This window comes from Schistocerca gregaria, chromosome 3 (assembly GCF_023897955.1).
Source record: "Schistocerca gregaria isolate iqSchGreg1 chromosome 3, iqSchGreg1.2, whole genome shotgun sequence".
Taxonomy (NCBI): domain Eukaryota; kingdom Metazoa; phylum Arthropoda; class Insecta; order Orthoptera; family Acrididae; genus Schistocerca; species Schistocerca gregaria.
Window position 1 is genome coordinate 157,292,593 of NC_064922.1, and position 23,947 is coordinate 157,316,539.

Sequence of the window (23,947 nt, forward strand, 5' to 3'; positions counted from 1 at the left end):
CTTTGAATGTTATGCATGTTTTTGCTCCACTCTCCTTTGCATTTATTTTCTTGCTTGCTTGACTATCAGAAAATAAATATTTCCTGTAGATCAGCGAAAGGATTTTAAGAGGAAAATAAATGCACTTTTAATTTCTGGTTATAATCTAAGTTATTTTTTAACATAAAACATAATACAGTTTTTTTATATGAACATCAAGTAAATTTCAGGGAGAAATACTATAGAGGTATGAGCAGACTTCAAAAAGCAAGTTGTTTCATTATGGCAGGCCAAGTAACTTTTCTTGTATGCAGCACTACACTTTAGTGTGACAGATACATGACAATGTTTTTCAACACAGTAATGGTGCCTTTATAAACAGTGATCAGAATGAGATTTTCACTGTGCAGCAGCGTGTGCGTTGATATGAAACTTTCTGGCAGATTAAAACTGTGTGCCAGGTCAAGACTCAAATTCGGGACCTTTTGCGGGCAAGTGCTCTACCATCTCTGTGTTTTCCTCTCTCTGGAGTCATAATAGGGCTATGCCGAAAGTTTTTAGCAGAATGTGTGAAAAAATTTATTTGCCAAAAAACCGTTTACAACTTTTCAAATAACTCTCCATTAGCATGTATAAATTTTCCATTCTCTCTGAAACCACTTAGAAAATGTGTCAGTCCAAGCTTTTTTTGGGGTATCACTTAGTGCACTCTCGTACACTACAATGGCCTCTTCATCTGATGAAAACCGCTGTCCTCAAATTTTTTCCTTAGTCTTAGGGAACAGAAAGAAGTCACAGGGGGCCAGGTCAGATGAACAGGGAGGATGGGGTAACACTTGGACTTTTTTGGTATCCAGAAAGTCCATCGGTCTGGCAACCCTGTGCTCAGATGCATTGTCGTGATGCAGCAGAAGGTGCCCACTCTTGGACTTTGGACGCTGTGACTTCCATGTGGCGATGACTTTTGGAAGACAATCATTCATGTACCATTCAGAATTGACTGTACGATGGGTCCCAAGGTCACAGAGGTGAGATGCCCGATCTTTGTGAAAAAAGCTCCGACTTCATCAAACTTTTGTGGGTGGTTCCTCCCCTGGAAAGCACCACACAGAAGACTGTCTCTTTGTTTCAGGGTCATAATGGTAGACCCACGTTTCATCACCTGTGACGATATTGTAGGTGTCTTGGGACTTCCCTCCGTTGAATTTTTCGAGCATGAAACGACACCAGTCCACTTTCGCCTCCTTTTGGCTTTCTGTCAGGGAATGTGCCACCCAACGAGCTCATCTCTTAGTAAGGCCTAAGTGACTATGAACGATGGTCTGTGCTGCTGTTGATCCAATATTTAGGGTCCCTTCAACGTCGCAAAATGTAAGATGTGGATCTTCTTTGATCATTTTCCTCACAGCATCAATACTTTCAGGAGTCACAGCTGTTGCTGGCCGACCAGGACGATGTTCATCTTCATTTGACTGCCGACCACTCTAAAACTCGCGAAACCAAATTACAACTGTGGCACTAGAAGGGGAAGCTTTACCAAAAACATGCAGCACAGAAGAATGGCTTTCTTCAGCACTTAAACTCTTTTTATGATCATAAAAAGTCATGGCGTGAAAGTCGCGGCGCAACAGCTCAATTCTGCACCGTCTCTGACTCAGCACTGCCTGTGCATTCTTACCGTGCTGTGGGGTGATCACAGCTAGCCAGAGGCTGCGCGTGCATGTCCCTAGGTCGAAAAACATCACTCTTTTGAATGAAAACAACCCCATTGTCCCCCGCCTTTCGGTTTACGGGCTGCTAAAAACTTTAGGCATAGTCCTCGTATAGAAGGGGCACCTAATTTTCAAATGAAATGACCTTGGAAAGGTGAATGTGAGGACATGATTTTTTTTTTACGGAGAATTCCTTTACAACTGAATGGAGAACTACACAGCTAATTTCACATGTCTCTGAAAGGTATCATGAAGTTTGATAAACATATCATAAGGAGAGCTGTGCCTGTCCTGTGAACACTGCCATTGCTTTCCTATAAAACAACTCAATTTGTCTTCTGGGTGTAATATGGAAGGGCACAAATAAACATTGTCTGCTGGAATATGTTAATGGAAAGGAACGTGTTCTCAGCTGACCAACTCTTTAGCCTAAACAAATACTTCAGTATTGTTGAAGATAAAAGTGTCCCTCAATGGACACCACAGAGAGTAATCATGTGGGGTTTGTGCAGGGTAACTACATTGACTAATCCATGCTTGTTTCAGTAAATGGGGGATAGTGTGAAGCAATGAGCTAGTTACAAAAATATTGATGCAGAGAGCTCAAACAAATAGGCTGTGGTGTAGATGAGCTGGATCTTCTATGAATCATGACACACCTGGTGGATCCTCCAATGTTCGTAATGCAGTACAGGATGTTTCAAAATTATCATCTGCTGTTCACCAGTGACCATTATGTGCATGGTAATATAACCATTGATCCCCTCTCTGGGTCCTGCTGGCCAAATGGCTAGGTTTGAGAGATACAAAGGCTGTAGTTGACATAAATGGGGGTTTGGGTGCACATACTGTAATTGGCAATTTTGTCAGTGCATGAAACCATCCAAACTTCACTCAACTGCACAAACTGGTATAGGCTAGTGTCATCGTATTTTGTGTGGAAACATGTAGCAGATTGTATTGATGGGATTCAGACTTTACATGTTAATGGACTGTCTTGGCTTGCGCTAAATAATTGTGCCTACAGTTGCAACATTATATTTTGTAATTGTGGTTCACCTGAGGCAAGCATTTCCCACTAATGTATCTTCCACACTATGTGACCAGTAGCATCCACACAGCAGTCATCTCACACAATATGATACTTTAATTCACTGTTCACTTCGTGTATATCTGCAAATGCATGCTTGTAAAACTGAATATTTTGTGAATTGATGTTAAACTAGTTCACAAAGCTGATCTTTGGAATCTATAATAGACATAATTCATCACTCCATTAATTCAGTAAAACTGGTAAGCTTTAAAATGGTCATCATTACACAGCACAGAAACAAGCATCTGTAGCTGCAATTCCTACACAGTCAGAATCATGGAGAACTAATGGAACTATTTAGTAACTTAGTCACAAGACCTAGCAAAGCATAAAAATGAATTAGTAACCTCTTAGCAATGAACTTACCTGTAAATAGACCACATTGATAAGAGTTATTATTTCCCTATATCTCAAAATATGCATTACTTCTGCAGATCTAGTTCTCATAGGCTGAGTCAGTGTCATATCATGTTGTTGAGGTTTGTCTCACAGAGTGAGTACTACTGGTTAGAGCACACAAAGCAACCAGAAATACCATTGTGAGAAACTATTGTAAAGAAAAAGAAGAAGAACCAATTAAACACAAAATGGACAACATACAGATGTGAAAATGGAAACACAAATAATTTCTACCTCTAGTTTTAATATGGCAGGTGATAATGTGCAATATTTTGGAGGTGTGTTGAATATGACAGTAAGAACAATTTTTTTGTAAACCATATTTTCTGAGTTGGAGATTGGAGATGAGGCCAGCTTTTGCCAAAACAAGTGTGGAAAGCTGCATAAAAACCACACTTAGGCTGGCTGATGTAGCGGACCCATGATCGTTAATATGGTATGTGGATTTGATCTGGTTCTGCCTCTTTGACCTCATAATAATTAGAATAACCTCTGTTATAATGAAAAATAACCTCTGTCAAGATATTTAGGCTTTGATAAACCATTCTGTTATTTGTGGGGGGAAAAGCAATTGATGCTTTATCATGACATAAAGATGTAGACTGAGGTTATTTTATTCATTATGAGGTCAAAGAGGCAGAACCAGATCAAATCCACATGGCACATTAGCGATCATGCATCTGCTAAATTGGTCAGCCTAAGTGTGTTTCTTAGGCAGCTTTTCATACTTGTTTTGCCAAAAGTTGGTCTCGTCCCCAATTTTCAGCTCAGAAAATACAATGCTCAAGAGTTCCCTGCTTTAGGTTAAGTGATGACTGTGGTGACAGGAAGAATCTAGCCACAAAGTTAAAATAAATTTGCCAAACTGTGGAAACAGTAAACACTGGGAAAGATAGATTAACTTAATAAAATAAAATAAAGTAAAATTATTTATTGATTATTTCAAGATAATTTCTCTGGCTGTCAACAGGAGACAGAATGAGCAATGAGCTGATTCATGTTCGAGCACAGCTGAAGGCCTTGCAAGACGAAAAAAATGAGAAGATTAATCTTATCACACAAACAGTAAGAATGCACATATAGTAGCAATAATAATAGCAATTAAAACAATTTTCATTTATAATTGATTTAATTTGTTCTTAAAAATATTTGCATGGATATGCTTTACATAGGGTTGCACAGACTGTGGCCTGCTGTTGATCTGGTGGCAGTCCTCCTACCCCCACTCCCGGCCCCCCCCCTCTCCTGTTTTTCATTCCGTGTTGTTATTGTCTTTGTTAAATAAAGTGAATATTTATGAAATAAATATGAACTAATTATGTAAGCTTCTGTTCCCCCTCCCCCTCCCCTCCCCCTCGCCCAGCCCTTAAGTAGTCATAGTGAGGGGTTTGAATTCTGCAGTACTAACAAGTCTGTACATCCCAGCTTTGCATCATGTGCCACTCTATTAAAGAAATGTTGTCCAGCAGCAAATGAACTGTGACCGTGTACTCTTTTGTTACTTGGTCACAGTGATTGCTGAAGGCAAGACAGTGTGTATGGTTCCATTAGTTCTGCACACAAGCTGTGAAAATAAATACATCTTTGAATCAGAGCTTGTTGACTGTATTTTCTACAGAGGATAACAGTCAGTATTTATGCGGGACATTTCTGGATACCACAACTGAAAATTGGAGATGGGAAGACATCAGTTTCTCAGTGAGTGTCTGTGATCTTGAAGAGATAACTGAACATGGCTTCTGAGGGAATCAGTCACTTGCTGTGAAACAGAATCTTCTTGGAGTTAAAGCATAGGGTGGATGATATTAATATTGTACTGGTGAAAGCTTCGGAATGTTGTCAGGGCATAGAAGTGCCATTTTGTGTCCTGAAGGCTGGCTCTATATGCTCAACAGTTACATTCAGCTTAATACATGGCAATGGACCTGTTCATGTAATGGGTAGTCATCTGGGTTAAGAGATTAATGTTGAAGTGGATGAAAAAGAATTGGGTCATGATAAGGAGGGAGGGGAGAAAATGGTGAAATTGCTGTTGAGCCAGGGAAAAGAAAATTAACCTCAAATTAGAATGAGTTTAACAACAAGAATTTTAAGTTTGTTGAGTATCCAGAGGAAATGTAAAATAACGAAGATGAAAACTTACGGAAGAAAGAAAAAAATGATAATGATAAGCCTGAGCAATAAAAGTTGGAGAAGAAGAAATAGAGTTACAGAATGACTGATTTTTAATGCTGTAATTCATAAGTCCCATTTCTCATAGTTGTGCGGAAATGTGTTATTATGTAGTGTATCATCAGAAGGATACAGATTCTTCTGGAAGTACCTAGGGTATTCAGCAGGAACTGTTTGTGTTATACTTATCGGTATTTGACTGTAGATCTCATTATCTTAATGCTTAACTATTCATCGTAATTTTATTAAAAATAATAAGTTGATGTGTTTTTAATATCTCAGTGTTCATATTAGTAAGTAATATTTGATAATCAGCACTGTCCCATGTATTGTAATGTTGAATAACTCCACTCATTGTGTTACCTCTCCTTTACAAACATAATTGTCTTAAGAACATATACAGAATACATTGTTCGTATCAAATGAATTGTGCAAATATACATTTCCTAAAATATTAATTTTTTACAAAAAAGCAATTATTGTAAATGAAATATGTTGTAACCTTAATGGCCTGTCCGTGTAGACTGTAAGTGGTCCACCAAAATCTCAACCCCATCGAATCAATATGTCATTACTAAAATATTTGTTTCATACCAGGCCTTTTGTGAGTAGTTACCTAACCATTAGACTGTCTGAAAAGCCCTCAACTCCTGACTCAAAGTTTCATTGTTTCCGATGTTTTCGTGTGTGGTTTCTGAACAGTAAAGTGTTGCTAGTCATTTGCGTATGTGGTATGTGGAAGTAGCACCAAGAGGTTAAAATTTTAAGGTGATGGGGGACTGGACTGGGAATAGACTGGGGGAAAGGAATGAAATGGGAAACCCCCTTGTAGAATTTTGCACATAGTATGATTTAATCATTGCTACAGTTAGTCTGAGAATTTTCCAAGAAGGTTCTATATAAGGAAGAGATAGGGAGACATTGGGAGGTTTCAGATTGGTTAAATATTGGTAAGCCAGAGGTTTTGGAACTAGATTTTAAATTGCAAAACATTTCAAATGGCTGATGTGGGCTCTGTATAATTTATTGGCCATAGATGTAGATTAAAACTGAAGAAATTGCGGAAAGATGTAAGAAATTAAGAAAGTGGGACTTGGATAAATTGAAAGAACCAGAGATAGTTGTGAGTTTAAAAGGGAGCATTAGGCAACAAGTGAACAAAACATGGAAAAGCAATACAACAGAACAAAAAAGGATATCTTTGGAGATGAAATAATGAAGGCAGCAGAGGATCAAATAGGCATAAAGATGAGGCCCAGTAGCACAGGGGATTCTGAATTTAGATGATGAAGGGAAAAAATAAGAAGCAGATAAAAAGGAACTTAAACACTTAAAAAATGAAACTGACAGTAAATGCACAATGGCGAAGCGGGGATGATAGAGAACAAATGAAAGACTGCAGAAACATGCATGATTAGAGGAAAACCATCTGATGCATTTGGTATCTCCACATGCGTAACAACAATACAAAACCGTACTGTCAGCATGATGCTAGCTGACAGTGGTTGTTCAGCCACAAAGCCAGGGAGCTGAACCCCAAAAGAGGGTAAACTTGAAAAGGAGGTCAATCTACTGTGAAAGGGAGTGGAAGCAGAGAGCCTGATACCATGTACAAACTGGCGTGGTGTCAATGTATGGGCAGTTCTCTCTGACATACATCAAATGACTGTTGGAGCAGGAAAGCCGACTTGCCTATTGAGCAAAAGTAGATGAGGAAGGAAAGTGATGCTGAGAGGCTACAAACATCATGGGCAGGGAGATGACTTACTTGTACTCACCCAGCTCACCATGTGCAACCACACTTGAACTGTCAATGATGTCAATACATGGGGGGGAGCTCAGCATTGCCAGCTGTCAGAAAGATCTAAGATCTCTCACACAAGTTTGGGTTTGAATGTCCCCTGTGTGCTACCTCATATACGCACTTGCTCATTAGGGTCCTTTTTGTCTGATTAGCGTCTGACCCCAAGGTCCAAACTTGGGCATTGGCCTCGTCCGACTCTTCAGCTGAAGTTGTCCATATTGCTGAATAACATCGAACTTATGGTATTGTACTCTGAACAACCTTGGCAACATGTGGTCCTGCCTACATTTTGCCATGGTTATTTTGACTGTGCTACAGGAGTTTCTCTGGGAAGCCCTTACACATCCTCCATACAGTGCCGATCTCTTCCCATGTAATTTCCATGTTTTTGGAGCCCTGAAGGAAGACATTCATGACCATTGATTTGCTTTGGACAAAGAGGTGCATGTTTGGGTACAATCTAGCTTCCATAGGCACCCTCATTTTTCCATGAAGGCATTGATGATTTTCTCTCACAGTGGGAGAGGGTTGTTAAAAATTATGGCAATAATTTTTGAAATAATAAACAGTTTACTTACTTTTTCCCATCTGTCTCATTTTCACGTGACTGCCCCTTATAACTTAATTCAAACTGAGGTTGCTGTTTAGCAGTCAGATTGAATCACGACAATTGCTGACTTCATTCGTTTTTGAATGATTTATTATAGTCACTGAACATAATGGTTCTAATGGAACCCAGCCTGACATTACTAACAAATAAACCTACCCTAGTCATATACTTGAATTTCAGTTGACTTTGAATATGTCGTAGTGTAGAGAAAAATAAGACACACATAGTTTTATTACGCATGCCTGTCAGCCATTGAAAGGGTGAAACACCCACATGAAAAAACTGTCTTTAATATTTCTGAATGAATGCCACTTAGACGGTAACAGATAAAAAAAACTCTTCTGATAAAGTTTCTATAGTTTTTAATCCACATTACAACAGCAGGGTTGCCACAAGTTCTGAAATCAGGGAATCTCAAATGTATCAGGGAAATATCATGGAAATGTGAAAAAAAGTAAACACTGGAAAAATCTTGTCTCAGTAGCATGAAATTGTTTGTTTGCTGAGATGTCATGCTTCATTGCTGGCTGGATGCAGCTGAGTATGTATACTGCTTCCTCACTCTCTCATTTTTACTGCTTCTCCCCTTCCCACCCTCCCATCAGCTTGCAGTCAGTGCTGCCACAACTATTTGCTGCTGGTCTAGCAGCTGCAGATGAGAGGCAGAATGGCATAAGGAGTGGTTTGTTCGGATGTGATTCTCAGAGCTTGTTGATGCAGCGCCCGCAGACAACGGTCATGTGTCTTGAGTGAGTGTGTGAATGTGTGTGCACTCTATTTTCTGACAAAGGCTAAAGCCAAAAATTTAGGTGTGAGAGTGCGACTGTTTTTACTATGTGTTGGTCTGTGGCTCAGCAATCATCTTTATGATGAATTGCTACCTATCCTCATTAGTATTGATTCTCAGAGTATTTGTGCAAGTTATATGTTGCGTGGGTGATCACCGCATTCTCGTTTCATAAACATGGTGTCTGTGACATATCAATAGCTGGCCAAACGAGTGGACTTCCATGATGGGACAAACCTGCAGGCCATTTCTGTGGGTATCTCTAACGGATCGGGCTTGCCAATCTGAAGCCCATAGTTTCCCACAAATGTATGGGCCATTCTGCCCACAGTCTGGGACTGTCTGTGTGTGGCGTAATGTGGCAGATTTTCATGGTTTATCCATGGACCCAAGACTATGATGCTCCTCGGCAGGCCAGAGGCCACGGCCGATGGATTTCAGGAATTGCGATTGTCTCATCACAAGTACTTTGTACAGTGCAGCATTTTATAGATGTTTTATTTATTCTAATACATTTTTGCATTGCAAAAGTAGTTTATATATTAGAAAGTATGGACGATAACAAGAAGAAAATTGTGACAGTCGCTGGCAGTTTGTACAGTATGTACTCATGTAATACTTGAAAGAAAAATCACAAAATACCTGTAGAATAATAGACATAACACAGTGCATAATAACCAGCAATAATGAACATAGTAGAAACAACATTTTATTCATGGTCACCTGCAGTGTTGGTTTATACAACTCTTCCCCACCCTATACATTTCTTTCAAGAAGCCTACTGTTTTCTGAGATTATTTCTGAAAGCAGTGAAGGTATTTTAAATCTGTCTTGTGACTCCAACAAAGTGCATGTTTTTGTCACCAAATGTGTTTCAGTTTATTGAAATAAAATGAAACATATATACCATTTGGCTTGATTTCTCCATCTAAAAGCTGTTCATTACACAAGATGTTGATGTTAGTACATAAGATTTTTGCTCACACATTTAGAAATACAGAAGTCCTTACTTTTTTGTCAATGTACATCTTTATCTACCCTTGAGATCCCAAAATTTGTCAGGAAAAAATTCTAAAACTTGTCTGGATATCAGGGAATTTCACTTGAGGAAACTTGCGACAACCCTGAACAGTACACCCAGATTTGTTAAAAGCCATTTTTTATGAAAGTCCTCATTCCCCCCTACTATTTTGTTTTTCATTTCGACATTTGACTAATAGCATAATTATAACATCACTAATACCAAATTCAATCATATATGATGAAATGGTATTGCAACTGTTCAATGTGCTTGGTGCACAAAATCAAATTGTATTCAGCATTTTTGTCACCTAGACAATTCTGCAGTTCCTCATTATTGTCCAGATTTACAGTAAAGTGCAAACAATTTCAAATATAACATATTTAATTTTGAAAAAATTACTACCTGAAAACAAAAAGTACACCAAGTGTAAAAAGAAAACACAAATGCAATGCAAGGTATTTTATATTTCATAAAATTAAAAGAAAAAAATATGGAACAATATATGTAGAATATACATTTAGAATATGTTTACCAGGAAAGACATATTAAACAACCCAACATGACAATTGTCTTGAAGCGAATACATATTGGGCATGCGTACTTTGATATACAGATATTTCTAGCTTATTTGCGACAGGTGCGTTTTTGGAATCAATCATATATGAATCAATCATTTATGAATCAGTTATATATGATTGAACTTTGCATTAATGATGCTATTTGTTTTGCTATTCATCAAATGCCAAAATGAAAGACTAAATAATAGCTGGAGAAGATTTAGCAAAGAACCTGTCCCACATAATAAAACGTGTCTTAGTTTTCTCTATACAACAACATATTCAAAGCCAATCAAAATCGAAGTGTATCCCTTGAGCAGGTTTGCTTGTAAGGTATTTATGCCTAACTTTATCCTTACTACCACTGATTCAAAACCCTTCTCCACAACAAATTCGTCTGACCAAGGGTGCCCATAGCCACAGAAAGGGCAGACCTGGCTCCCCCTAGCTATCAGGGAAAGGAAAAAAATATAGTGTAGCTAGGTGTTTTTCTTTCAGGAAAATGATTTAAAAGTCAGTATTATGCAGGTTTTAACAGGACTGGAATTGGAACTTTTTTGATGGTAATTATAAGTTGCCATTCATCTTCCAAAATATTAAAAGTACTCCATGCCCACAGGTCTTGGCTCCACCTCCCACCTTGCAAACTGTTGTATGAGTACCCTTGCATCTGGCCAATCAGTTTTTCCATACTAAATGTTATTTCTAGTATAAATGTGCACATCACCATCTTGTTATTCTTTCTGTAATACATGTACATATTTTTATAATGATTTAATTTTCTTCAATCTTGGATCTACGTTCATTGACAGTATAGAAGTAAGGCTTACTCTCTGCTAGATATTCCCTAGAAATTCCTCTGTTTGTTCTATTTTAATTCCCTTAACATTTTTTGTGTAAAAGTGTGTGCAAAAATTTCCAATTTTTTATTGGAACATTCCCATTTGCACCCTGAACTCAGCTGCATATCCTAAATATTTTCGTAGTACTATGATTCTTTGAAGTAGATGAGATGAACAATGGGAAATGACAGTCAGTTAGATGAATAGGATTGGTGGTCTTCGATGGATGACGGGCTACTTTCAAAGAGAATTCCTTCCTATGATGTTTTCCTGTCATCTTCTCAGTCACTGCTACATGAGAATCGAGAGCATTCTTTGTTTCTCCATATTTCTTGTGCAATCTGAATGAATTTGAGAGAGCCAGTTTAAGGAAATGAAAAAACGTTTTTCGTTATATTTTTCCACTCTTTTCTGTATTACTGAATTGTGTGCTATGTGCTGGTCAACTTTATCCCCTCCTCCCATTGTGTCATTATATGATCTGACTGCTGCTGGTTTTATTATTTGTTTACCCCTCTTATTTACATTTTTCATGTCTGCATTGTGGATAGTGCTCAAAATAAACATGTCATACTTATCTGTAAATCTCATTCCTGTAACTTTACCCCTGTGAAAAGCAACGATATATCTCTTCTTGAGTTTCATACTGTGGAAGTTTGGTGGCAGATCTTTTCGAGATCATGCAGTCTAGATCGTCAGTTTTCTTAGCAGTAATGACATCTGCGAGTTGGAGAAAGGTGTAAAAATTATCAATTGTAAGGCAGTAGCATTTGTTCAGGAGAGATTTTGTTTGGGTCAGTACTATTTGAGGTGTCTAGGACCGAACAAATGTTGTGCATTTAGCTATATATAATCATAAATCTTACCTAGACAGACTTGCACTCACACAACATGTATGTCTTTATTCCAAATCTTGCTCTCTTTAGTGATAGATACTGAACCCAACCTAATCTCCATTTACATAAGACTTTCATGTATGGAGTACAAAGAATTTTGAATTTATTTTTGAGCTGTTCTAAAACGGACCAGGTTTTGTTTAGCTTTGGCTGTGGATGGCTAGCAGGGTCATATCTTGATTTGTCTAAAAAAAAATGAAAGTACTTCTTTAGTATCAAAAATCATCTTTAGCTAACTAGCAAAATACTAGAGTTGCAAGTAGTGGATGTTTAGACCAATACATCTGGTAGTGTGGTTTCTTTATACTTCTTTGTAATTGGTTTCTTTACACTACTTACTACAGTATTTTACTAAAGAAGATTCTTATTTCATCACTGGGTTCTTCTTAACAGCAGTGTTCTTTCCTTGAGCATATCTGTTGGTCTCGGTGACTACAGTATTGACTAACTCATCATCTGTACCTTCCTTCTACACGCAAGCTTGTATTTCATCCTACCAACACCTCCCCACCTCCCTCTGTTTCTCGTCTCTGATTCCAGTTTGCACATACTAACCTCACCTAATCTGGTCTCATCTGCTGTCCATCTTTTTTGTAAATATTAATCCATTGACCTGCAGTTCATATTATAGTCTTTATATCTATTTTTGTCTTTGATCTCATTATGTTTTTATTTCAATTTCAGTTTGATTTCACCTTTCACTATGGGCTCACTCCCTCAGGTTTTACCTTGTTTCCCTATACTTTATCATTTCTACTCTTTTCATGATTTTCCCACATTTTGGCATTTTAAGGACACAGTCATGAACCTTTCCTCCAAAAGCCTTAGTCCCATATAAGTATCAGTCCTTTCCAAAGGCCTTATCTTTTGCCCAACTCCCAAATTCAATCATGCTGCACTTGTTAAAGAGCTTCTCTCCTCCTGATGTTCCCTGCAGTGGAAACACTTTTTTGCCACCAACCCTACCAATCAGATTTGAGCCCTGTCTGACTTAGTCCACTCTCCAGCCAGCTGTGATCCACCCCCACTTCTCCCAAATTACCCCCTGTTAACTTCCTTAAATTTCTTAACCTCTAACCTTCCTTCATTATTATTCCGCAAATCCCTCAACATGCAAGCAAACCTTACATCCACAGGAAGAATCGCAATCCATCACCTAAAAACTGGTCCTGACTGCTGACAAGGGCTCCATCTCCAAGGTTTTGAACAGCAAGGATTATTTGACAGAAGGACTCTGCCAGATGTCAGATTTTTCTAGCTACAATCTGTGCCACAGTGACCCCATTCTAGAAATCTAGCAGGATCTCCAATCTCTCCTCAAATCCTTAGCCCCATCCCAGTACCTCTCCCCAGAATCTCTTTCTCTCTGAACCCCTACCACTCCTCACACTGCTACCTTCTGCATGCTTCCTAAAGTCCATAAACCCAACGACCCAGGATGCGTCATTGTGACCAGTTACTGTGTCCCAACTGAGAGAATCTCTGCTCATCCAGACCAACACCTTCAGCTTATTACCTGCAGTCTACCTTCCTATATAAAATGCACCAACCATTTCCTCTACTGACTCTCCACAGTTCCTGTTCCTTTACCACATGGTGCCCTGCTTGTAACTGTTGATGTCAGCTCCCTTTACACTAATATCCCTAATGCCCATGGTCTTGCCATTACTGAGTACTACCTTTCCCAACACCCAATGGATTCCAAACCAACAACCTCCTTCCTGGTCACCATGACCAGTCACATCCCACTCCTAATTATTTCTCCTTTGAAGTGGAGGCATCACCTATAAACAAATCCAATGTACAGCAATGGGCACCCACTTGGCACCCTCCTGCGCCAACTATTCATGGACCTTTTAGAAGAATCCTTACTAACCACCCATATTCCCAAACCCCTCAACTGGTTCAGATTGATTGATGACACCTTTGTGAACTGGATCATGGGTGAGGACACCATATCCACATTACTCCAGAACCTCGACAACTTCTCCCCCATTTGCTTTACCAGGTCCTACTCAACCCAACAAGCCACCTTTTTAGATGTTGACCTCCACCTCAAAGATGGCTGCATGAGTACCTCCGTCCATGTCAAACCTACTAACCACCAGAAATACCTCCATTCTGACAGCTGCCATCCATTCCATATCAAGAAGTCCCTTCCATACAGCCTAGCCACCTGTTGTTGTTGCACCTGTAGAGAATCAAAATATTCAAAGGGCCTCACTGAGGCCTTCACAGACTGTAATTACCCTCCCCGCCTTGTACAGAAACAGATCTCTTGTGCCTTGTATGTCCAGTCACCCACCACCTCCAAAAGTCACACCATCAGGCCACAGAGGAGCTTTCCCCTCATGACTCAGTACCCCCCAGGACTGGAGGACTGGAGCAAAACACATTCTCCGTCAGGGTTTCGACTACCTTTTGTCGGGCCCTGAGATGAGAAATGTCTTACCCATTATTCTTCCCACCCCTCTCATAGTGGTAATCTTCTATCCTTCAAAGTTACACAATATCCTTGTCCATCTCCACCCAACCTCTGCTCCCATCTCCTTGCCTCATGGCTCATATTCCTGTAATAGACGTAGATACAAGACCTGTCGCATGTGTCCTCCCACCACCATCTACTTAAGTCCAGTCACAAGCATCATCTATCTCATCAAAGACAGGGCTATCTGTGGGATCAGTCATGATCCTCATGCTAAGCTGCAACTACTGTGCTGCTTTCTATGTGGGCGTGACAACCAACAAGCAGTCTGTCTGCGTGTATCGCCACTGACAAACTGTGGCCAAGAAACAGCTGGACCATCCAGCTGCTGAGTACACAGCCCAATCAAGTGTTCTTCATTTCAATAACTGCTTCACAGCAGGTTCTATCTGGGTCCTTCCTAACAACACCAGCATTTCTGAATTGCGCAGGTGGGAGTTCTCCCTGCAGTATAGCCTACATTCCCGTATCCCACCTGGCATCAACTTTCATTAATCACTGTCCTTCACCCCTTCTCTGTTCCCAGTCCATCACTGCACAGCCTTCTGTTCCACCAACTCACACACCCACTTTCTACATTCTCTACTTTTCTGGCCCCCAACCTCCATCTAAGTTCCTGACTCCAGCTAGCTGCCCTACCCTCTTCCCACCTCATCCCTGTATGCCTCCACATGGAGCACTTTACCATCCCCCACCCCAACCCCACTACCCTCCCCCCCTCCCTTCCCCAGCTTCCTCCTTAACACCACCCAGATTGCTCCTCCCATCATGCACTGTTGCTCGCAGTATGCCTTTTCAGCAAGAGACAGTGGTCATGTATATGTGAGTTGGGTTTGTGTGAACATGTGTGTGTATGATGTCTAATTCAAAAGAAGACCTATTGGCCGAAAGCTTACTTGTTTAGCAGTCTTTCTGTTGTGCCTGTTTGTGACTCAACATTATGGTGACTAGCAATCTATTCTTTTCATAATATTGTCATCATTAATTATTTTTCTTACTTATTCCATCACATTTGAAGAGTCATTTTGTGTGAAGTCTGAAGGCATTCCAGTAAAGAGAAATCTTGGAGGTGTGGGAGGCAATTCTGCAGTCAATGTATTTCATATCATTTTCAGATTCTGGAAAAACTAACGTCACTTGAATCACTTTCTTGATCTGTCGTTACTTCACTAACACTCTCAGTGTCGGAAGTGTCACTTTCTGACCCTCTAAATTCCATATCAATCTCTTCATCACTTTTTATAATGAAAAAACGAAGAGAAAAACCAGCGACATTATAATGCCTTTAACAGTGTGAGCAAATGGCAACTATTATCTCTTCGCGTCTAACCTTGACTTCAGCTAGCCAACAGAGGGCATCAGGTAGCTGTGGAACCGAGCAAAGTAGCATTTTAATGTTCTCTTGTGCTCTGTTGTGACCACGTTTGTAACTAACTAGATGCAATGATTTTCTGCAGGGTTTAAGTTTCTGAACAGAATATTGTCAATATAGACAAGTATTCCTGGGCTTTTAAGTTTTTGTAAAAATTAAAGCTCTGAGTATCCTTGAGCTTTGTCAAGGGGTTAATTTATAGAGCTTCATTTCTGTATGAGTTTGTCATCACTACTGATTTTACACTTCTGTATGGGTGAAAGTTACTATCAGTGTAACTAATAACAAATCCAAAATGTGTGCTGAAGATGTGTTGTTAAATTCGTGTTACCTGTTTAAAGATATAAAAAAAGAGAAAAAAAATGCTACAAAATGAAATAAGCTGTATTGGAAATAATTAGGCAAATCAATGATAAACAGCAAAGAACAAAAAACCAAATAAAAGAAAATTAAATATGTACATCAGATGTGAAGCAGTAATTCTGAAGTACATTACAGTAGTGCTTCTATAATGAAGTGCCTTGCTCTTGATTTCAGGATACCTAATTTAGAGACAATGTTTCATCACAATATTCAGTAAACTTTCTGTGAGATTTCACTGTAGTGTGACAGTATTTACTATTGTATGTTTGCTCCAGTCATATAAACTGACAATGGCCAGGAGTGCAGTGTGCTGACCATATGCCCCTCTATATCCGCATCGGGTGACACCTAAGGGCTGAGGATGACATGGCAGCTGGTCGATATCATTGGGCCTTCAGGACATGTTCAGACTTCTTTTTTACATAAATATATTTGCTACTACAGTATGCTAAATACTATGTACATGACCTGATTCTTGCCAGCACAGTTCACTTCATACCTGTATTTCTCAATCCTCCTAAAATAGAAATGAGGGTATGTCATTGTGGGCCGGGATTCCTCCATTCGGGGAAGTTCGGCCGCTGAGGGTCAATCCTCCTGAAATCTTTTAATTCAATAGTTTTATATGACCTCACATCCCAGATCTTTTTATTTTCTTTGGTATACCAACAACATACATATTCTATAGGCTAATGCCTTGTTGCTGCAATTACTCTGTTCTGTAATTGGCTGTTTGTTTCAGTTCCATGTAACTGCACATCCTATGCCATTATCTTTCTTTCTTTCCCAGCCCTTTCCTTTCAAGATTATTAATAATGAAGATGTTGTGCCTGACTACACATCCAACAAATTTTGTTTTTCTCTTTCTCTTTTCTTATAATAGTCTCCTTTCTTCGTTTACTCCCCTTAAGAAAAATGCCTCCTCTGTGATCTACTGAGAGATATACGTTGAAGAGGAAGATGTTTACATTACAGTTAATGCGTTCCTAAAACTTTAATTCTAACATAGTGTAAACTACCTGAGTAATATTTGGGTTAAACAGATCATCAACATTTTGTTCACAAGGAATGAACAGGCTCAAAAGCCTCACTTCTTTCTCCTTCAGTATGAAGAAAAAATTACATCACTGGAGAACCAGTTAAATGCAGCAAAGAAAGAAAATCATCACTTGGCAGAAAGATCTGCAGCCAGTAGTGCTCTTTATAATCAGGTAAGAATGTATTATTAAAAAGCAGCAACTGTTATTAATGTCCCTGGATATCTGTCATTGTTTGCTATCATCACTTATACCAGAATATTTATTACATTTTTGATGGACCCCATAGAGTGGGGATATCTATGGAGTGAGCGTAGCATTCTGCATGTTGCAAACATCAAATTGGGAGTGTTACTTAACTTTAGTATAATGCAGATTGTTTATATTTAGTGTTGAGAGCAATAGTTTCATTAGTAATATATTTTCCATATTTTTACCCATTTATTTATTAGTAACAATAATGGTGATAAGTGTTGCTGCTGAAGATGCAAATCAAAATGTGTCTTGGGAAGGACAGCTACTTTTCATAGTTGAGTGCCACAGTGGTTTTATTATAGTTACTATATTAGTAATAGGTACTTTATATGTTGAAACATATTAGCACAAAGTGCAACTATGGAAAGGACTAAATGTAACAGCTCTTCATCCATTGAAATGTTGACCGATTAATAGTCACATAGACAAAACATGAGGACATTGCTAAGCTTTAGGACGATGACCTCCTCCAGAATTAACTTATCCGGAACCCCCCCCCCCCCACATACACATGTTTGTGTGTGTGTGTGTGTGTGTGTGTGTGTGTGTGTGTGTGTGTGTGTGTGTGGGTGTGGGTGTGGGTGTGAGTGTGTGAGTGAGTGAGTGAGAGAGAGAGAGAGAGAGAGAGAGAGAGAGAGAAAGCTACATTGTAGCAGTGCTGCAGCTCAACTAGTGTGAGGGGTTGTGTCAGTATGACTTAGAGGAGGAAAGACGGGAGGGAAGAGTGGTTGATAGCTGGGCAGGAGAGGTAACAAGAGGATAGGATAGGAACTGAGTACCAGGTCACTCTTCTGGGAACAGGCAGAAAGAGTTTCTTGTGGCACAAAGTGGAGGTGTGGTTCTGGAGGGGAGGATAGAACAGAGAAAGAAGGAGACAGTGAAGAAGAAGGTGTGAGTACAGAATGAGTGAATTGGGGCAGGTATTGGTGTGCAACAGTAGCTAACAGAGAGGAAGGACAGAAGGGTTAAATCTGTAGGGCTAATTTATATGGTTTTGTGATCAAATAGTTATGAGAAAAGTGATAGAAAAATTTGGTAGTGTGAGAGTGAGTTGCCAGTCACTCAATTAAGTGAGTGTACACACATCCTCAGCAATGTTCACCTGCAGATAATATTGTTAGATGATAATCCGAATCATTTGCTCATTGTTATCCAGATTTTAAAACCATTGTGCTTATTTCAAGATAGTCACTATAGGAATCTATACTACTAGTGTTCATGATGTGGAGAATGATTTTGTATTATTAATATTTTGGTTTCCCTGAGGATGAACAAAAGTTAAAAATATGACACCTGAAAATTAAAGTGCTGAGATTTTATTCCTAAATATATTTCAAAATGTGTATTGTGTGGAGGACGGGGTGAAATTATGTAGGCTAGTGCCTATGTAAATACTCTCTGTAATTCAATGGTCAATTTTACATAAAATGAGCCAAATAGATGTAAAATGTAAAATATTGATTATAGACCTGTATATTATAAGGAGAGAAATGAATAAAGAAGAAAAATTGATAAAAGGTGAAAAACAAGTGTAAATTGTTAATTTTTTGCATGTCTTAGCTCCAAGTCAATGGTTTTTGGCACAATTTCAATAGCACTAGCATGCAATTAAGCCTGTCCACAACACTGTCAAAGCATAATTTATTAAAACAGGGATTTGGCAGTATTCAAGTGCAGAGTTAGACCTTATAAAAGAAAAATGCAACCTTGGATATGACTCTTGCTGCAAACAAGCAAAGTGCCCTTGGATTTATCTCTTCAAAATTTTAAGCCAAGTTCATTTCAGATGGCCAGTGAAAACTGCCTCGGAAACATATGTACAAAATCCAGGTTTGTCTTTACTGGTGGTGTAATCAGATTCAAAATCTGCAGAGCTTTTCTGGACCAATTTATGCCCTACAAAAGGTACATGATGTAAGAGCAAGGTATGCGGACAACAAATCTGCACATCTGAATGCTTCCTCCTTTGTTGGTCTCAGGAGATGACATATTCACCAGACCACCACAGATGTTGCTTGCCTGCACATTGGAGCCAGAGCCACAGCAGTAATGCACACTCTTATACACGGTTCAGTCATGTTAATGTGACCACCAATTACGTTCGATGTCAATGTGCAACCACTCACAGACAACTGGCGGCAGCACTAACATTGCAGCACTAAGACACTTCTATACCTGTATACTGTGCCTGCTAGATTGACAGTGCCAATGCTATTTATTGGCAGATGGCCTGATTGTGGTGGGATTAGTGTCAGTTGATGTGAATAAGGGAGAGGCAGATGGGAGGCAGGTCGAGAGACTAGGTATGGGCAGCTAGTGGCTTGGAGGGAGGTGGCCAGTTTGCCAGCTAGGAATGCAGCATGGAGAAGTGGCAGGTAAATGGGCAGGCACGATCATAATGGCTGGGGGAAGTGGCACACATAGTCACACTGAATTGAGAGGAGATGACAGGACAGATGCAGGGGAAATCGTTGAGAGGAGGGTGCAGGGATGGTGGGTTACTTGACATTGAGGCCAGGACGATTATGCTGTAAGGGTAACAACCATATGTGTAAGTTCAGAGAAGCTAGTGGTGGGAGGAAGGACCCAGATGGCTCTGGTTGTGAAGCAGCTATTGAAAGATATCTCTTTTGAGGAATCGTAGACAGTTTATTAGGCTTTACAGTTGTATAAGATATTTGAACTTCATTTGCAAGGCAACATGGGAATAATAACCCTTTAAGTGGATATAGAGCTGATGTGAGTCCAGAGAATCACTTGAACCCACGGTCAAAACTATAAGTAAACACCCAGCATTGCGCAGAAATCTGTGAGTAGTGCATCATGCCATTATTCTTCATGAGTCGCTGAATACCCATCTCAATCAACCTGGCAAAGCATGCTGCAGCCAAGGTGACTACCCAACCTCAGATGCTTTTTGACGCACACTAAATGTGTTTTCCCACCAAAATGAAAAGGGCAAGTATTGCCACAAAACAGGTGATCTGTTCAGTGTACACCACAGCTGTAGTACAACAGCGGTAAGTGCAATTATGACTGTGTGGGATCCAGGAATGTGCAAGACATATAAATTAATAATCAATTTGCAAGAAAAACATTTGTCAATTTTGTTAAAAGTGAACACTATCATCAGCCTTTCGTATAAGTTCGGCAACATATATTTTCCTTGGCTTTGTAATGTTACATCAATGCAAGAGAGTTTTTAACTTAAAGCAGATAGTAAACTCCTACTTAGATCCAAATAACAGTAGAAGTGTTGTACAAAATACTTGCTCATACATTAACCATCTTAGTGGGGTCATGACCTATATCGCGAAATAATTTTTGTCTTGGTCGTTTACATCTACATTGATACTCTTATGTTCCTGGCAGAGGGCTCACAGAATCACCTTCACAATAATTCCCTATTGTTCGAATCTCGAAAAGTGCGTGGAATAAACAAACACCTATATCTTTATGTGCAAGCTCTGATTTCACTTATTTTATTATGAAGATAGTTTCTCCCTACGTAGATCAGCACCAATAAAATACTTTTGCATTCAGAGGAGGAAGTTAGTGTTCAAATTTTGTGAAAAGATTCCATTGCAACAAAAAATGCCTTTGTTTTAATACTGTACACCCAACTCCTGTATTATGCCAGTGACTCTCTCTCCCCCGTTTCTCAACAAACGTGCTACTTGTCTTTGAACTTTCCTGTTGTGTTCCATTAAATGTATCTGGCAAGGATTCTACACCACACAGCAGTACTCCAAAAGAGAACAGATAAGAGTATTGTAGGCAGTCTCTTTAATAGATTTGTTGCATCTTCTAAGTGTTCTGCCAATAAAATACAGTCTTTGGTTCACTTCTCACACAACATTGTATATGTGTTCTTCCGAACTTAAGTTGTTCACAATTGTAATTTCTAGGTATTTAGTTGAATTTATGGGCTTTGGATTTGACTGATTTATCATATAATCAAAGTTTAATGGATTCCTTTCAGCACTCATGTGGATGACCTCACACTTTTCATTATTTAGGGTCAGTTACCAGTTTTTTCACTATAAAGATATCTGCTAAGATTGTCTCCTAAATCATTTGTGTAGATAAGGAACACCAGAAGGCCTATAACACTACCTTAGGGAATGCCAGAAATCACTTATATTTTACTTGACGACTTTCCATCTGTTATTATGAGAGTGACCCCTCTGACAGGAAATCATGAATCCAGTCACATAAATAAGACACTATTCCATAATCACACAATTTGACTACAAGCAGTTTGTGAGGTAGTGTCAAAAGCCTTCCGGAAATCTAGAAATATGTAATCAGTTTGAAATCCCTTGTCAATAGCACTCAACACATTGTGTGCGTAAAGAGCTAGTTGTATTTCACAAGAACATTGTTTTCTAAATCCATGTTGACTGTGGGTCAATAGACCATTCTCTTCAAGGTAATTCACAGTGTTTGAACACAATATATGCTTCAGAATCCTACTGCATATCAATGTTAACAATAAGGGCTTGTAATTTAGTGGATTACTGCTTCTGTCTTCTTTGAATATTGGTGTGACCTGTGTGACTTTCTTGTCTTTGGGTATGGCTCTTTCATTGAGTGAGCAGTTGTATATGATTGTTAAGTATGAAACCATTGCATCAACATATTCTGAAAGGAACCTAATTGGTAGAACTTTTCATTTCTCTGCCTGTGGACAAATTAATATGGTATCCACAGCAAATGGTTTTCCTATCCTGGACAAGACTCCAAGGAACTAAGGTGATCTCATGGGTATAAAAAAATTTGGAGCCCTGTACAGACAAAATGTATACAAATAGAGCAGGAAACATTGTCCATTGTGTATTAGATGTGTGAATTTCACCTTTTCTTGTATAGCCTAAAATTTCATCCTGTAAGCAGTCATAAATCACTATTCATTACCTCATTGCCAGAACACACTATCTGGGGAAGAGGCCACAAAGATTGCAGTGGTGGTCTTTATTCACAAGTAAATACAGTTATGAGTTTTTATGCAAAAAAATGTTGCAATACCTCAATGCAGAGGCTCTCTCTCAACATCCTAGGGGGCCCCTACCCTGAATTTGACACCCAGCAGGTCATATGTTAGAGATGGTTATGGAACCCATACACACACTGCATTACCTTGTGGGAATAACTGTAGTATGTGTCAGGATTAGAACAAAGTTTATATCTGAACTGACTCTTACCCTTGTGATATTGTACGTTGTTTTCAAATGTATTTGTGAAGAAACAAGGAGTCCTGTACACTATGTGCATTATTTTATGTGGCATATAAGTGTTACCCATATAATTGGTGACCTTGTCAGCAAAGCATAAAATATAAGTGTGGACAATTCATATTGTGGGCAGTTAAATGTGGCACCACACCAATGGAAGAGCCCTCAGTGACTCAGCATTTGTTTGCTAAGTAGGGGCCTTGCGACCCCGGGGTTCCTGAGCTGGGGAACGGTAAGCGCTGCCAGTCTCCTGTTACCATTAGCTCTAAGCATGTGTCAGTGATCACTGTATGGCACGGCAGTGGAACGTTGTGTGCTGCAGGGAATGGGGATTGTGGCTTAACTGCCCAGATCATGGGGATGGTAAAAACCTCATATATATATTGATGTAAAGAAAATAGAGAGAAACTTCCACATGGGAAAAATATATTAAAAACAAAGATCACCCTGTGGCTAAACATGCCTTGGTGCACGGCCAGCACATCTTGGCACAGTGTTACACCGTCCGGGTTATCTGGATATTTCCCACCAACACCAGCCTATCTGAACTCCGGAGATGGGAACTCATCCTTCAGTATATTCTCTCTTCTCGATATCCGCCAGGCCTCAACCTCCGCTAATTTCAAGTTGCCGCCTCTCATACCTCACCTGTCTTTCAACAACTTCTTTGCCTCTGTACTTCCGCCTCGACTGATATCTCTGCCTGAACTCTTTGCCTATACAAATGTCTGCTTGTGTCTGTGTATGTACGGATTGATATGTGTGTGTGTGCGAGTGTACACCTGACCTTTTTTCCCCTAACCTTTTTTCCCCCTAAGGTAAGTCTTTCCACTCCCGGGATTGGAATGACTCCTTACCCTCTCCCTTAAAACCCACATCCTTCCGTCTTTCCCTCTCCTTCCTGAAGAAGCAACCATCGGTTGCGAAAGCTAGTAATTCTGTGTGTGTGTTTGTGTGTTTTGTTCATTGTGCCTGTCTGCCGGTGCTTTCCCGCATGGTAAGTCTTGGAATCTTTGTTTTTAATATATTTTTCCCATGTGGAAGTTTCTTTCTATTTTATTTACATCATCATTAATTTGAACCCAACAATTACGTTTGTTATTGTCTCTGTTGCATTTCGAAATCTTCTCTGTCATCTTACTTTCTCTTCTCGTTTGTACAAGTAGTTTCATTTTGTATTCATCTTCCCTTTTTCCGAATCTACCCTACATTTTATCCTGCCTAATTATACTCAATAATACGTAATTTACTTCCAAACCATAACCTAAAAATTTTTTAACGCTTTCAACATAACCGCTGCTATAAAATCCACTGTTCCAAGTTTAC

General features: G+C 39.3%; 1 protein-coding gene across 1 annotated transcript in view; it reads left to right on the forward strand.

The window, feature by feature from the left end:
* The window catches only part of LOC126355291 (epidermal growth factor receptor substrate 15 homolog), a 143,384-nt gene that overhangs the window by 89,628 nt on the left and 29,809 nt on the right, over positions 1 to 23,947 (forward strand). The window contains exons 5-6 of the mRNA XM_050005581.1: positions 4,154 to 4,248; positions 17,202 to 17,306. Of these exons, the coding sequence (XP_049861538.1) occupies positions 4,154 to 4,248; positions 17,202 to 17,306 (200 nt within the window). The remainder of the gene's footprint in view (positions 1 to 4,153; positions 4,249 to 17,201; positions 17,307 to 23,947) is intronic.